The sequence below is a fragment of the Artemia sp. Qi Xiang Cuo genome, chromosome 13 (assembly GCF_049724085.1).
Source record: "Artemia sp. Qi Xiang Cuo chromosome 13, ASM4972408v1, whole genome shotgun sequence".
Lineage (NCBI taxonomy): Eukaryota > Metazoa > Arthropoda > Branchiopoda > Anostraca > Artemiidae > Artemia > Artemia sp. Qi Xiang Cuo.
This window is the reverse complement of record NC_142806.1, coordinates 50815523-50829211: the sequence shown is the minus strand read 5'-3', so window position 1 is coordinate 50829211 and position 13689 is coordinate 50815523. Positions and strand designations below refer to the sequence as shown.

Here is a 13689-nt window from a genome sequence, read left to right as displayed (position 1 = left end):
AAAGAGCTGATTTCACCATGATCTTTGACCTGCAAAAACACGCCTTGAAGTTGTAAGACTGTTGCCTTACTCTAGGTGAAGCTTTGGATCTTGGTCCTTGAAAAAGACGGCTTGTAAGCATGGCGAATTTAGGAAGGAAAGGCTGGCTTTATGAGGGGTGGCTCTTACCTCATACAAGCAGCAGCTAAGGCTCAAAGACCGACCAAAGTGCCCCTTGCTTCAAAGGTGGGTAGCTAAAACAAAATTGAAAGCAAAGTCCAACACAATCAGGCCTATATATTCTAAGCTTATAAATTCGGACCCCCTGCTCAAGACTGATCAGATTTAGAAATGAAGGGGGGATCTGAGCGCTAAAACTAATTCTTAGCTCTAAATTATTCAAATGATCCCGGAATCCTTCAATTGTAGCCAATACAACATTCCAACGCTAAACTAATTCAGTCCAGTATTCGGAATGATCTAATGTTAACCAAAATTACATACAAGATATATACTTGCAACACCTTATGCGGGGTATCCTATTAATGACCTTTCAACAGTCATGGCTAGCGGAGGTATTACCCTAAGTTAGAAGGACCATTTGCCAAGAGGGATAAAAATCAAACAAATTATTCCTTACACATTTTTTAAAATATCCATGAAAAGCTTTGGATCGAGACTCTTTCCTCTAGCGCAGAGGTATGAGATTATTTTTGTTTTCATAAACTTTGGCAAAGACATAATCGTAACTACTTTCTCACAAGACAAGTTTATAAAGTCAAAATCATACTGAGATGTCAAAAAAGTTAAGAAACGGATCGAAATTCCTTACTGGCCTAAATAAGAAATATCAATTTTAAAAGTGAACAAGCATAGTTGGTGTATGGCAACTTATCACACACTGGGTCTTGGCATAGCAACGCTGTAAGGACTGGTGATTCTAGAATAATAGCAACATACGGTTACATCAATACAGAAAAGGTTTCTTCTGCTCTTGGTGGGGCCTTTGTTAACAATCTTAGATATACTGGAAGGAAAACAAATAATAGTAATAATTTAATTACCAGGTAATTTTAATAGGCTATTGAAAAGCTCAACTCCTTCTTCTCCAAGGGCATGGAAGCCAGCTTCAGAAATGGTTGGGACAATCTGACGAAGATTAATCTTTGGACTCGTGCAACGTCGTAGAAGATTGCCAAATGTATCGGCCAAATCACAGTTAACAACATTAATTAGTTGTGTCATACTAAAACCTAAAACAGAACATTTGATTAAAATTTCATTACTCGTTCTTGTATCTTGCAAAACACAACCCGTATTTTTGCCAGAAAAGAAAAAGGACTGACAAGGTTTCAAGAACACAATTTTTGGCTATTTTGGTACGAATAACTGAAACTGGGAGGAGGCATATTCTTTTTTAACGTAGAAGACAGTAAAAACGAGAATCGTTTAGGCCCAATACTCTGTTCTTTAATAATTTTGACAACGTTTTCAAATTGGGGAGAAGGAAGGATCAGACAGACTAAAAGAGAGTTATATCCCTCGTCATTTTCAAATCTTCTTCTTCTTCTTAAAAAAAAAAAAAAAAAAAAAAAAAAAAAAAAAAAAAAAAACACCTGGAATCCTGAACGGGCTCCTTTCGGCTTCCAACTGCACAAGTTTATAGCTTTAACACAGTTCACATAAAACGTAATACAAATACAATTCAATTTGATCGGCTTGTAGGAAATGCGAGTACTCGAGCTGCCTGTTCCATGCAGTCTCAGGCCCACAGGCCGGCTGGTACCGATACGGCCCTTCCTGTTCGCTCAAACTCTCTTCTGCAGAAGTTGCAAAGCCAACTTTACAAGTTATTCAACACAAGATAGATCCCTCAAAGCACATCTAGGTTCTTTAAGATACCAAGTGCCCTGTAAAACACCTTTTCAATAGAAGCTGTTAAAGAATTCTGTTATGCTTTAACTCATTATAAACGAACCGTGAACTCGGTAAGAACCCTAAAATATGGACGTTCTTTGCTTGATGTCCAGTAGATATCTATGCGAATTATTATTTACGACATATTACTTTATGTATTAGTAAGAGGTGAATGAAGCCAAAATTATTGAAGAGTAAGTGTATTGAATCATTTTTATGTGGATCTAGATACGTGCATTGAAAGGCTATTATTACTTCGTGGAGAAGGGGTTCCTTGGACAAATATGGGAGGGCGATCCATATCTCTCCTGAGTACACGTATGATATCCTAAAACACCTGTATACGAAAAATTAAGCGATATAAAAGAGTTGTAATTTAAACAAAGCAGTGACAGAGAATAAAAAACAAAAAATACATTAATTCAGAATTTAAAAATTCCGAATATTTTATTTATGAATTAATGTGTTGTTTGTTGTTTATTCTTGGTCATAGATTTGTTGAAATTAAACCCGTTTTTATCGCTTAATTTTTCGTAAATGGGAAAGCAGTGTGGCCTAAGAAATTATTAACATCAGTATTCTTTGAAGACATAATAATTCTTTTGTACCATAAAGAAAGAAAAACGAGCAAAAATGGGGTTTTTCAAGGCCAAATGAAAATACGGAAAAAACACAACAAGGCGAATATTTTGAGGGGACAAACGCCTCTCTTCTTCAGCGCGAAACGAAATATGACCAATACGAGTGCCGAAGAACAAACCAACAAATAAAACGCGGAAAGTCAATGTGAATGTGAAAAAAAAAAAAAAAAAATGAAAAAAAAACAAGAAATTAAAAGATGAATAAAAATCAATAAAAGCCAAAAAATTGTAATAATTAAAGCCAAATGCCTAACAACAATAAAAGTGGGTCATTCACCAATATCCGTGATTTGTAAAGAATCCGTGATCGTGATTTGCGTGATTTACATTGACTTTCCGCGACATAGCTCTCAAATTCACTCAATGCTGTTCCGTTTTGGTTTGAGTGAATGATTTTTTTCTTTTATTTTTCAGTTATTCGCTAGTATCCGTCGATGGTGGTTCAATTTTGAATTTCTTTGCAAATAACGGAAATTGGTGAATGACTCACTTTTATTGTTATTAGGTATTTGGTTTTAATTCTTAGAATTTTTTGGCTTTTATTGATTTTTATTCGTCTTTAGTTTTTTGTTTTTTTTTCATTGTTTTTTTCACATTCACATTGACTTTCCGCGTTTTATTTCTTGGTTTGTTCTTTGGCACTCGCATTGATTATATTTTTTCGTTTCGTGCTGAAGAAGAGAGCCGTTTGCCCCATCGAAATATTCACTTTGTTTAGTTTTTTAAATAATTTCATTTGTTCTTTAAAGACCCAATTTTTGCTCGTTTTTCTTTCTTTATGTTATGTCAGGCCAATGTGGTTTAAGAAATTACCTTAATTCTTTTGTATGACTATTGCTATGAATTCATGCAAACAAAAACAGAATTGAAACTTGAAAATAATCTTTGAAATAAAGTAATGCTTTCCTTTGGATATTCCCTCCCAAGTGCAAAATTTTATTATAAACATCAAATCAAGCAAACAAAGGTTTTTATCCTCACCATAAAATAGTGGAAAGCACTTGTTTGGCAGATCGCGAAACGCAACCAAACATTAAGGATACACTAATCGAAACATTTAAATTTAATGACAACACTGCTTTTGGACATAACTGGCTGTCCAGCTTGGACAGTGCTTATTAGACATTTCTCACCAAACAGTCTGACCTTTAGACTCCCGTCTCCCTCTTTATACGTAGATGGCGTAATAAGAACAAATTTAAAGCGTCAATTAAGTTCGACCTAAAATCAGATGATAAACTATCATTAAGCATAACATAGATAACCAGCAAAGATAAGATAAGGGTTTATTCCAAAAACAACACAACGCAAAAAAACAAATGACCTTCCATAAGCTAACGCTTGTTCGGAAGTATTTACCCTCTTAAAATTAACACTTATAATAACATAATAAAGAGAAAGAAGAGAAAAAAGAGAAAAAGAAGAAAGAAAGAAAAAAAGAAGAAAAAATGAAAATCCTACACTCACTCGGCTCCTGGTCGCAATAACCAAAAATCAGTACTTCACATACTCCAAAACTTCCCGCCGCTTCGTTTTCGTCCCATAAATAATAAATAAACGAAACAAAAAAAAAATAAAAATATATAGGAAAAACGGGAAAAACGGGTTCCGGGCAAACCTGAGAGTGACTCAACTATACCACCCATTAAACAAATTGATACACATTCATACCTATGGAAACAAAGGGTTTTAAGGTCCCGACGGAATTCACATAGATTCGCTGAACTTTTCAAAGAAACAGGCAAATTATTCCTGATAACTGGCCCCACATGACGTATTGAAAATAGCGATCTAGTACTAGTAACTTGAGGTGTCCGTATATCTCTAGCATGACGAGTAGGATAATTGTGTACATCATCACCAGAAATAAATAAATTTAAAAAACACTTTGGAACCAAATTAGAAAAATACTTAAACATAATTAACCCATGGTAAAATTTCCCAAGACCTGACACAGGGATAATATTTAACTGTGCATATTGGGATCTCACCGAGGTTCTCCGATTATCTCCGGACAACACTCGCAGTGCCATATTTTGTATCACAAGTAACTGCTGCAAATGCACTGAAAATATGCTAGACCATATACTCACGCAATATACTAAATACGGGTGAACTAACGAAAAATAAATCAATCTCAAAACAGAATCATGGAAAATATTTTTTAACTTTCTCATCATTCCAACATTTCTTGCAATCTTACTACTAATAAAAGAAACATGACTTTTAAAACTAAGGCATTCATCCACAATAACACCAAGGTATCGTTTAGTATTTGTACGCTTAATTACATAATTCTCCATTTGCAAATCCAGAACCCAAGGGTAAAAATTTGATGATCTACCATATATAATAAAACCTGATTTACTATGGTTTAACAAAAGCTTATTCACTCTCATCCACTTATCTATACCTGACATACCTCTTCTCATTATCTCTATTAAATCAGATTCAGTCTTTGCTGCGGCAATAAAATGGGTATCATCTGCAAAACTAGGAATAATCACCCTACAATTGGAATGTGCACTATCTAACAAATCCAAAACAGAAAATCGTAAGTCATTGATATAAACCAAGAATAAAAGCGGACCTAAAACAGAACCCTGTGGAACACCATAATTAACCATTCTTTCACCAGACCTCACATTAGAAATTTCAACGTACTGGGTCCTACCTCTCAAAAAATTATCAAATAACTTCAAAGCATTTCCTCTAAGTCCACAATTTTCTAGCTTCATAATTAAAATTTCATGGTCAACTGAATCGAACGCTTTAACAATATCTAGAAAAATAGACGCCACCTTAAAACCTTGGTCCAAAGCATCATGCAAAAACGTCGTCAAAAATAAAACTGCCTGTTCGGTAGACATCTCCTTACGAAAACCGAACTGATTAGAATGGAAAAAGGAAATATTCTCCAAAAACTCAGATACTCTAGAATTAATAAGTTTTTCTATTAGCCTAGAAATAACAGAAAGGAGGGATTTCGATCGATAATGATTCACATTTTTCCTATCACCCCCTTTAAATAAAGGTATTACTCTGGCACTTTTAAGACACTCCGGATATATACCACATTTAAAACTAGCATTAACCAGGTACAAAATTTGTTGCGATATCACAGAAAAATTGACTTAAAAACCTTTGTTGTAATAAAGTCTGACCCGGATGCACAGTTTCGCATACCTTTTACCACATCACACAATTCTTTTTCAGTAACCGGTCGCAGGTAAACAGAAACGTCACTACTTTTAGGCAAAAACTGAGTAAAATCACCAGCACTTGCATGCTGCTCAACAGACGACGCTAACCGGCCCCCTACACTGGAAAAGTGCTCACACATACGTTCAGTAGTTTGGCGAATATTTTCACCATCAACAAGACTACAAACAATTTCAGGCTTATTCGGTTTAATAACAGAATTTATAACATTCCAAGTCTTTCTCGAGTTACCCTCCGCATTTTTAAATGTATCACTCAGGTAATTTAACTTAGCTTTACGAAGTATACTATTCAACTTATTACTATACGCTTTATAAATATTTACATCGCTAATACTATTACTTAATGCGGACTTTTTATACAATTGCTGTCGCCTAGCTAGAGAAACTAGAATACTCTTCGTAACCCAAGGCTTCTTCTGCGAATCAAAATACTTACGTTTCTTCCTAACTTGACTACAAGCAACTACCGTATCCTTAATCATCGAATACCAAAGTGTAAATTTATCATTCACATCCATATCATTACTATATAAAAAATCACAATTTTTTCCTCCAAGCTCATTTTTTAACTTCGGTACATTAATAACAGGGAAACAAGTTTTCGGTACTTCAGAACGCTCTGATCTTGGCCGGTTCAAAAGAGAAGGAATAGATACCAACAGACCGAAATGATCCGAAACGTCGTTTACAATGACACTCGCACTACTATATCCAGTATTTAAGTAAATGTTATCAATCAACGTAGCAGAATCATGGCTCACTCTTGTACATATATTAATAAAAGGCTGTAGTCCATAACCTAGCATAGTGTTTAGAAACTCCCTAGCTCTAAGGTTAGTATTCATAGTTCTTAAATCCAAGTTGAAATCACCACAAATAAAACAAGGTCTAGTAGAAATTGGTAAATTATCCAATTGCTCTTCTAAAAGTGAGCTAAACTCATCTATATTATACAAAGGGGGTCTATAAACGACAATCATAAAACACTTAAAATTAAGACACTGCAATTCTAACACCACACTTTCAAACACCATTTCTCGATTAACTCTTATATCATCTCTCACCTTAACCTCAAAATCATTACGCACGTAAATTGCTAAGCCGCCATGTTGATGCATCTCTCTATTTTTAATATACAGCTTATAATTACCAATCTCTAACAGAGAAGAACTATGGTTCTTCAACCAAGTCTCCGTTAAAGCTAAAACATGAGGGGTTGATTTCAGACATAACTCATTCAAAAACTGGTATGAACTTCCAATCCCTTGACAATTTAAATGAAAAATATTAAACTCATTTTGACAACTAACAGAACTCAAATCACACAGAAACTTATAACGGGAATCAGGACTAATCTCATGAAACTCACCCACATCAAAACCTCTGTGAAGTACCCCTCCCCCCAAATTATGCAATTTCATCGAATCACTCTCAAGAAAACCCTAGCCGGTCCCTACCTAAACTTGACATTCAAAATAATCAATCCGAAGGGATGGAAACCAGAATTCTTGGAATGTGAAAAAATAGTAACCTTACCATACCGTGAGTGAAACGACCAAGAACCGAGAAAATCCAGACAAACAAATCCTTAAATAAAACAAAAGATAAGAAAACATGGAATAAACATAATAAAAAAAAAAGAATTGCCAACATAGGGGATATAAATAACAAAAACAATGAATACTTCATAACACAAAAAAAAATGAATAAGTTAATAAGTTAACAATAAACGCAACAACCGCTTATTTTAAATTTCATAACTGACACTAAACAATACTCACACGATTACAAACCATCCGTTCATAAGATTACCATAATATCAAATAGGGACCAATATTGAACTCCTTCTCTACCTTTACCACCGCGTAAACCTCTTCCCCTCACTTGACTGCGCTGATGCACATTGCTATCACTGCGCGGTGAATTAAGCTCCGGGATTATATCACTAGGGCAGAATTTGGCTCGCGAACCATTAGGACGATCAAAATAAAGAAAAGGTGGAACGGTCTTAGACACCCAAGCTGAAATACCTATATCCTTTAGCTTAGCCTTCTTCTCAAAAAGACTTTTTCGTGCCTCCCGGACAGAAAGAGGGGCATCATCACTAATATAAATATCTTTCAGATTCCTCACAGATTTCCCTTTCAAATTCTTGCTAACTTTTAGTAGATCAATTTTCTTTTCCCTCGAAAAAACATTAACTTTGAAAAATTTCCGGTCTTTCATGTTTTGTAGCACTGTAAACTTGGGAACCTCACTTACTTCAAGCCCAGACAGATATACTTGCTTAAGCGCTTCACTAGCATCCTCCTTACGGTCACAAGGCAAATTACAAACAATAATGTTACTGTCAGAGACATGGTATTCACACATCATTAACCGACTTGCCAGATCAATATTGTTTTTCCTCAGTGCCATCGCTTCACTCGTAATAACGCTTATCTGCTTTTTTAGACTATCAGTTTCGCTTTCAACTGATACTACACGGGCTTGAACTTCCGTAACCGATGCGTGAAACTCAAGCTGCGCTTTTTCCACCGATATAACCCTTTGTTCCAGAGATCTCATATGTCCATCAATAGAGTCTAACTTAGATCCGTTTTCTTTCACGATTGCCAGCATCGTAACAAAATCTTCGGACAATTTTAACAATGGTGACTGGGACTCCTCGCTAGAAGTGGCCGAAACATCTAAAACTGCTCCAGTTCCATCAGCTCCAGCAGGCTGGACTTTACGCCGACGTCCCATCTTAGAAATAATTAAACAAGACAAGAAACGGCTTACCTCACTAGGCAACAAATATTTATCCACGGAGCTGCTAACGTGCATTAAGCGTTAGCCGTTACAAGGGCACGGCAAACGCCAACCCCGAACTCAGCTCTAAGAACGACTCCTAACGCCAATCTCGAACTCAGCTCCAAAAACAACTTGAAATTTAGGCCAAAAAGTCAGCAACAATTCCTCTTCGGGTTAATGCACCAAATTTTAATGAATAATTATAATTTGAACACTCGATCAAAAATCAGAATCACAGTTCAGAATGGTTTATATTCAGAATAAACTTGTAACCGCCACTGGATAGACAAATAAGCGGCTCTCGCGTAATAGGTCTTACTCAATCATAAGACAAAACATTACAAATGTTAATTTGTTCCAAACTAACCAACTTGGCAATTCAAAAACTAGTCAGTAATAGATCGTAAATCATAATCCATTATTACAATTTGAGTTAAAATGTTCACTCATTCACTTCTATCGAACAAACACACCTTATTCCATTTAAGGTTATTAACTCAGATAATAATTTTTTTTTAAATACACAAGTATCCAAACAATTCAAATTATAAGCAATCTTCAAAATTCAGGTGTACAACTAATCAGTGACGTCACCGATCCAGTCAAAAAATTCAATCTCCGATATTTGAGTGCATTCAGGTAATTGCGTAAGATTTAATCCATTACAAAATTGTGTCACTCTTTAATCCTTTATAAAATATATGTGACCTTCACTGGCGGATGCTGAATGAGAAAAGAGCAAACAATAAAATTATCGGTACACATATATGGAGCCCATAGTAGTATTAAGGGATTTTATCAAGGGGAATCAAAGGCCTGAATAAGTGCTTTTTTATACACAAGTTCATGAAACCGGGGATGAGGTCCTTCGGACCAGCCTTGAGGGATGGGGTTCTGTCCCTCCACCTTTGTACATGTACAAGGTATAAACTATAAAAATAGGAAGCAAAGCGAGCAGATATAAACATAGGAAGCAAATAAGAGAGCAGAAATACAGAGTCGAGCCTAGGGAAGTATCAAGGGATTTTTCAAGAAAAGGGAATACATAACTCTAAAGAGTGCATTTTGATACACACATCCCGAGTTAGTAAAAACAAATCGGAGAAAAAATTTCAGTCAGGGATATCTAAGAAAACAAATCATACACGAGAGCACAAATTCATAAAGAAAATATTTCATGTACATCTTTAAATAGAACACAGAAGCGAACTTATTTACACAGCCTCAACATTTTTGCTTTAAAATTGTGACGAATCGATCATATTTGAAATTCATTTGGATAGTTTCCACTCAAATATTCAATTATCAGTCGGATTTTAAAATGAGTTAATGGGTATTTCATTGACTTGCTTAAGAATAATACACCTCGTTATTCACCTCAATATGATGCTAGGAAATTTTATCGTAACACGACGAAAATTTTTGTTTTAAATTTTACGTTTTAAATTCTAGTTTTAAAAAACCACAATACAATAAAGTAGAACGAATTCTCATATTTGCTGCTAAATTCAAATTCGAGACTTTGGATAAAACTTATGAAAATAAACCATGAAAAATTTCCCCAAAAAATGGTCTCACGTTCCTAGCTTAAAAATACAAAGAGTTTGTGGCATCCACACTGTCCTTTCCTATAAACAATAGAAAAGCGACAAGAAAAGCAAATTTTATTTCAACAATGAATATATTCCGAATTCATCTCTAGAACCTTCTCAACAGTCTTAAAAGTAGTAAACAAAGAAAAGAAAAATGTAAATTACAAAAAAAAACTCAAGAGGGAAGTGGTAAAAAAGAAATCGGAATAAATCTAAACAATGCCACAACATATAACATACTTATTATATTGGCAACCAGTATACTGATGACGTTATGCTAATCAGTATAGCCAAAAAACGATTATTATAAGTTTTATAAACGTGTTTATGCAAGAGACAAGAAAACATTTTATTTGGCAAATATGTAGGATTTATCCTGACATTAAGTCAAGTTCTAGAATGAGACAGAAGTAATTCGTAAATAGCGCTGAATTGCATATTTAGATTTATTTATTTTTGTTACTGTTTTTACTTTAATTTTTTTTTTTTTTAATATTTCTTTTAAAACACATCACCTATACGTGTATGCTAATGTTCACTTTGCTCACAAAGCATAAAACTATTTGTTGTTACTCCAGAAATAAAAAGAAAACAGTTTTTTTTTCAAATTTTGCGAGCCATGTGCGAGTTGTGAAAGCCCCTTTACTCTGCATTTTGAGCGGTTTGTCTTTAGCTAGCTAAGTTTAAACTGTTTCCTTAGAAAGATAAAGAACCTAATTTTCATTTAACTGTAAAATGACCCAAATAAAAGATTTGCCCTTAGATTATGGGCACAACTAAACACTATATTTTCTGATTAAATCTTAAAATACCACTGTCAGGAAACAAGTCCCCCCTCCTAGATTTTGAAAAACTTACTCCCCCCCCCCCGAATCCATATTTTCATGAATCGACACCACTACTACCGATTAGTTTTGAGAAATGTATTCTTTGGGATTTTTTCTTCTTCATTTGTTATGTTTAGAAAAATGTCTATTTTCAGGGGGCGTCAGTTGGTACGGTTGGACGGAGGGTTATTTTCGCTTCCCCTATATTTCATACTTGGGGACAAATCATCCACTGTTTCCCGTGCTTTCCCCCCAGATTTCTCCAAGTACCCATTTAGAGCTGGGTCGACAGTGGCTAAGTTTACTGAGTCAAACCATTAACACCCCTTTCAAAACCCAATAACCAGCGACATCGGGACTCGGACACGGTGCAGCAGCCCAGTAAGGCAGTCTGTCCAAAATCTGTATTTTGCTATGTTCTTAGGTAGACCCCGGCGGATCGACCAAACGCCGCCAACGAGAGCCCCGGCTGACCGCTACCGAAGTGTCGCTACGCCACCGCCAGAGGCGGCGGCGTTCGGCTGACTTTAAATTAATTTTGCGGCAATTCTTTATTGCGTCAACCGCAAAGTCGGAGCTTTTCTTTTTCGTGAGATATAGCATTTTAATTTTCCTGACTTGAAATTAAGCAGGGCTTGCACTATCCCCGAATTTTCGGGTATTTCCCCGAAAATCTATGCGTCACCCCGAAAAAAAATTCGGTTCCCCGAATCCCCGAAGATCACCCAATCACGGTGCCACCCCTAACGATTTATCAGCAGTAATTTCCCCTGCAAAATATTACTTTGCATACCATAATTCTTCACTACTCTCTTGTTCATTAATTTTCGTTTCTTTTGTTACTTTGCATAAAAACCAAACAGATGCAATATGCAATTGCAAACATTGAAATATACACAGTTCTTCATATATTGACATAAAAAAGTATCGTCTTTATGAAATGAGATTAAATCATTTCGAATGCAGTTTCGCAATTGCTATTTCTTACATCATTTGTAGCCAAGAATTTTATTTTTAAGTTAAATAGAACGCATTTACTACTATACATCTTCAGTTGGATTATCAAATTGATAGTCCACAGATTGTTTCTACAGCTGAATCGTAAATTTGCAGAATTTTGTTTTCTTTTGCTGTTTTTAGATAAGCTTTCGTTAATGTTTAATACACAATTCTTGAACGACTGATAGATTAAAGAAAATACTATTTTCTTTCTGAAAAAATGTTACCCCCCCCCCAAAAAAAAACCCTTCTATTGAGACAAAATTCAGCTACAGAGTAGGCTATGTACAAGGCTGGGGAATTAAATATTGAAATTGAAGTTACCCCAAAAATATAATTCATAAGAAACTGTTAATTATTGCTTATAGGGGGGGATAAGGGCCTATCATTTTAACATGATAATACCTCGTTTTTTTTTATTGAAAGCAGGAATGCCAAGATATTTTTTTTTTTATTTAAAGTGGAGACGGAAGAAAATGATATCAAATTCCCTTGGAAACCATTGAAACTTTGATAGACCCAGGGCCCCCAATTAGGACTTCTTCATTGTCTTGCGTATTTTGCTATTTTGCATATGCTACTGGCCTAATTTGACTTTTGTTTGTGATCCCTTTTAATTAGATTATTTGGATCTTATTGAATGCCGCGGCAAATCTATGAATCAATTTTCCAATAATTTGAGGTATATCTGAATAATTTCGACATTTTTGTTGTTGTCTTTGTACCCCTTTACTCATACCCTTAATTTTTTTTCAAGGAACACTAAGCTGTTTAACGTTATATCGCGTGTTTGTTTGAACCATATAGTGACCTAGTTAATTATTAAGTAAATTATTTTTTAATGTAAAGCTGAGACGGTATCCAATCAAGGTGATATCCAGAGGGGGGGGGGGGGGGGTAGGTATTACATTTAAATGATAATATCTTGAATTTTTTTATTGAAAGCAGGGATGCCAAAAAGTTAATTATTTTTCTTAATTTAAAGCAGAGACAGTATCATATCATGGTAGTATCCAGAGGGGGGAGGGGAGTAGAGAGCTATCATATTTAAATAATACCTCGATTTTTTTTGAACGCAGGGATGCCAATAAGTTAATTTTTTTTTCAATTTAAAGCAGAGGCGGCATCCTATCAAGATGGTACCCAGGGGGGGGGGCATAGGGCATTATTATATTTAAGTTATAATACCTTGATTTTTTTTATTGAAAGCAGAGATGCCAACAAGTTATTTCTTTTTTAATTTAAAGTAGAGACGGTATTCTATCAAGGTGGTATCCAGAGGGGGGAGGGGGGTGTAGAGAGGTATTATATTTAAATGATAATATCACAAATTGATTTATTTTAGTTAAAGCAGGGATGCCAAAAAGTTAATTATTTTTTTAATTTAAAACAGAGACGGTATCCTAACAAGGTGGTATCCAGAGCAGGGGGGGGGGGTAGGGAAGTATTATATTTAAATAATAATATCTTGATTTTTTTTATTGAAAGTAAGGATGCCAAAAAAAATTTTTTTAATTTAAAGCAGAGACAGATCTTATTGAACATTATATGGCTGCTTTAAAAAAATACAAAAAGGAGTGTGAAGGGAGGTGAGAGACTTTTACAAGAATATGACAGTTTGGTTGCTACTAGGTGGAGTATCCTATGAAAGTGTACTGTCAATGAGTAAAGAAAGTAAAGTTGTAAATTTAAGCTGTGATTTGAGAAAGACTGA

At 35.0% G+C, this 13689-nt stretch overlaps 1 protein-coding gene across 1 annotated transcript in view; it reads right to left on the bottom strand.

Annotated features, from left to right (window-relative positions):
• Window positions 1-13689, bottom strand: part of LOC148945386 (methionine--tRNA ligase, mitochondrial-like) — a 73592-nt gene that overhangs the window by 5190 nt on the left and 54713 nt on the right. Inside the window, exon 6 of the mRNA XM_089099272.1 lies at window positions 1044-1232. Coding sequence (XP_088955398.1) covers window positions 1044-1232 — 189 coding nt within the window. The remainder of the gene's footprint in view (window positions 1-1043; window positions 1233-13689) is intronic.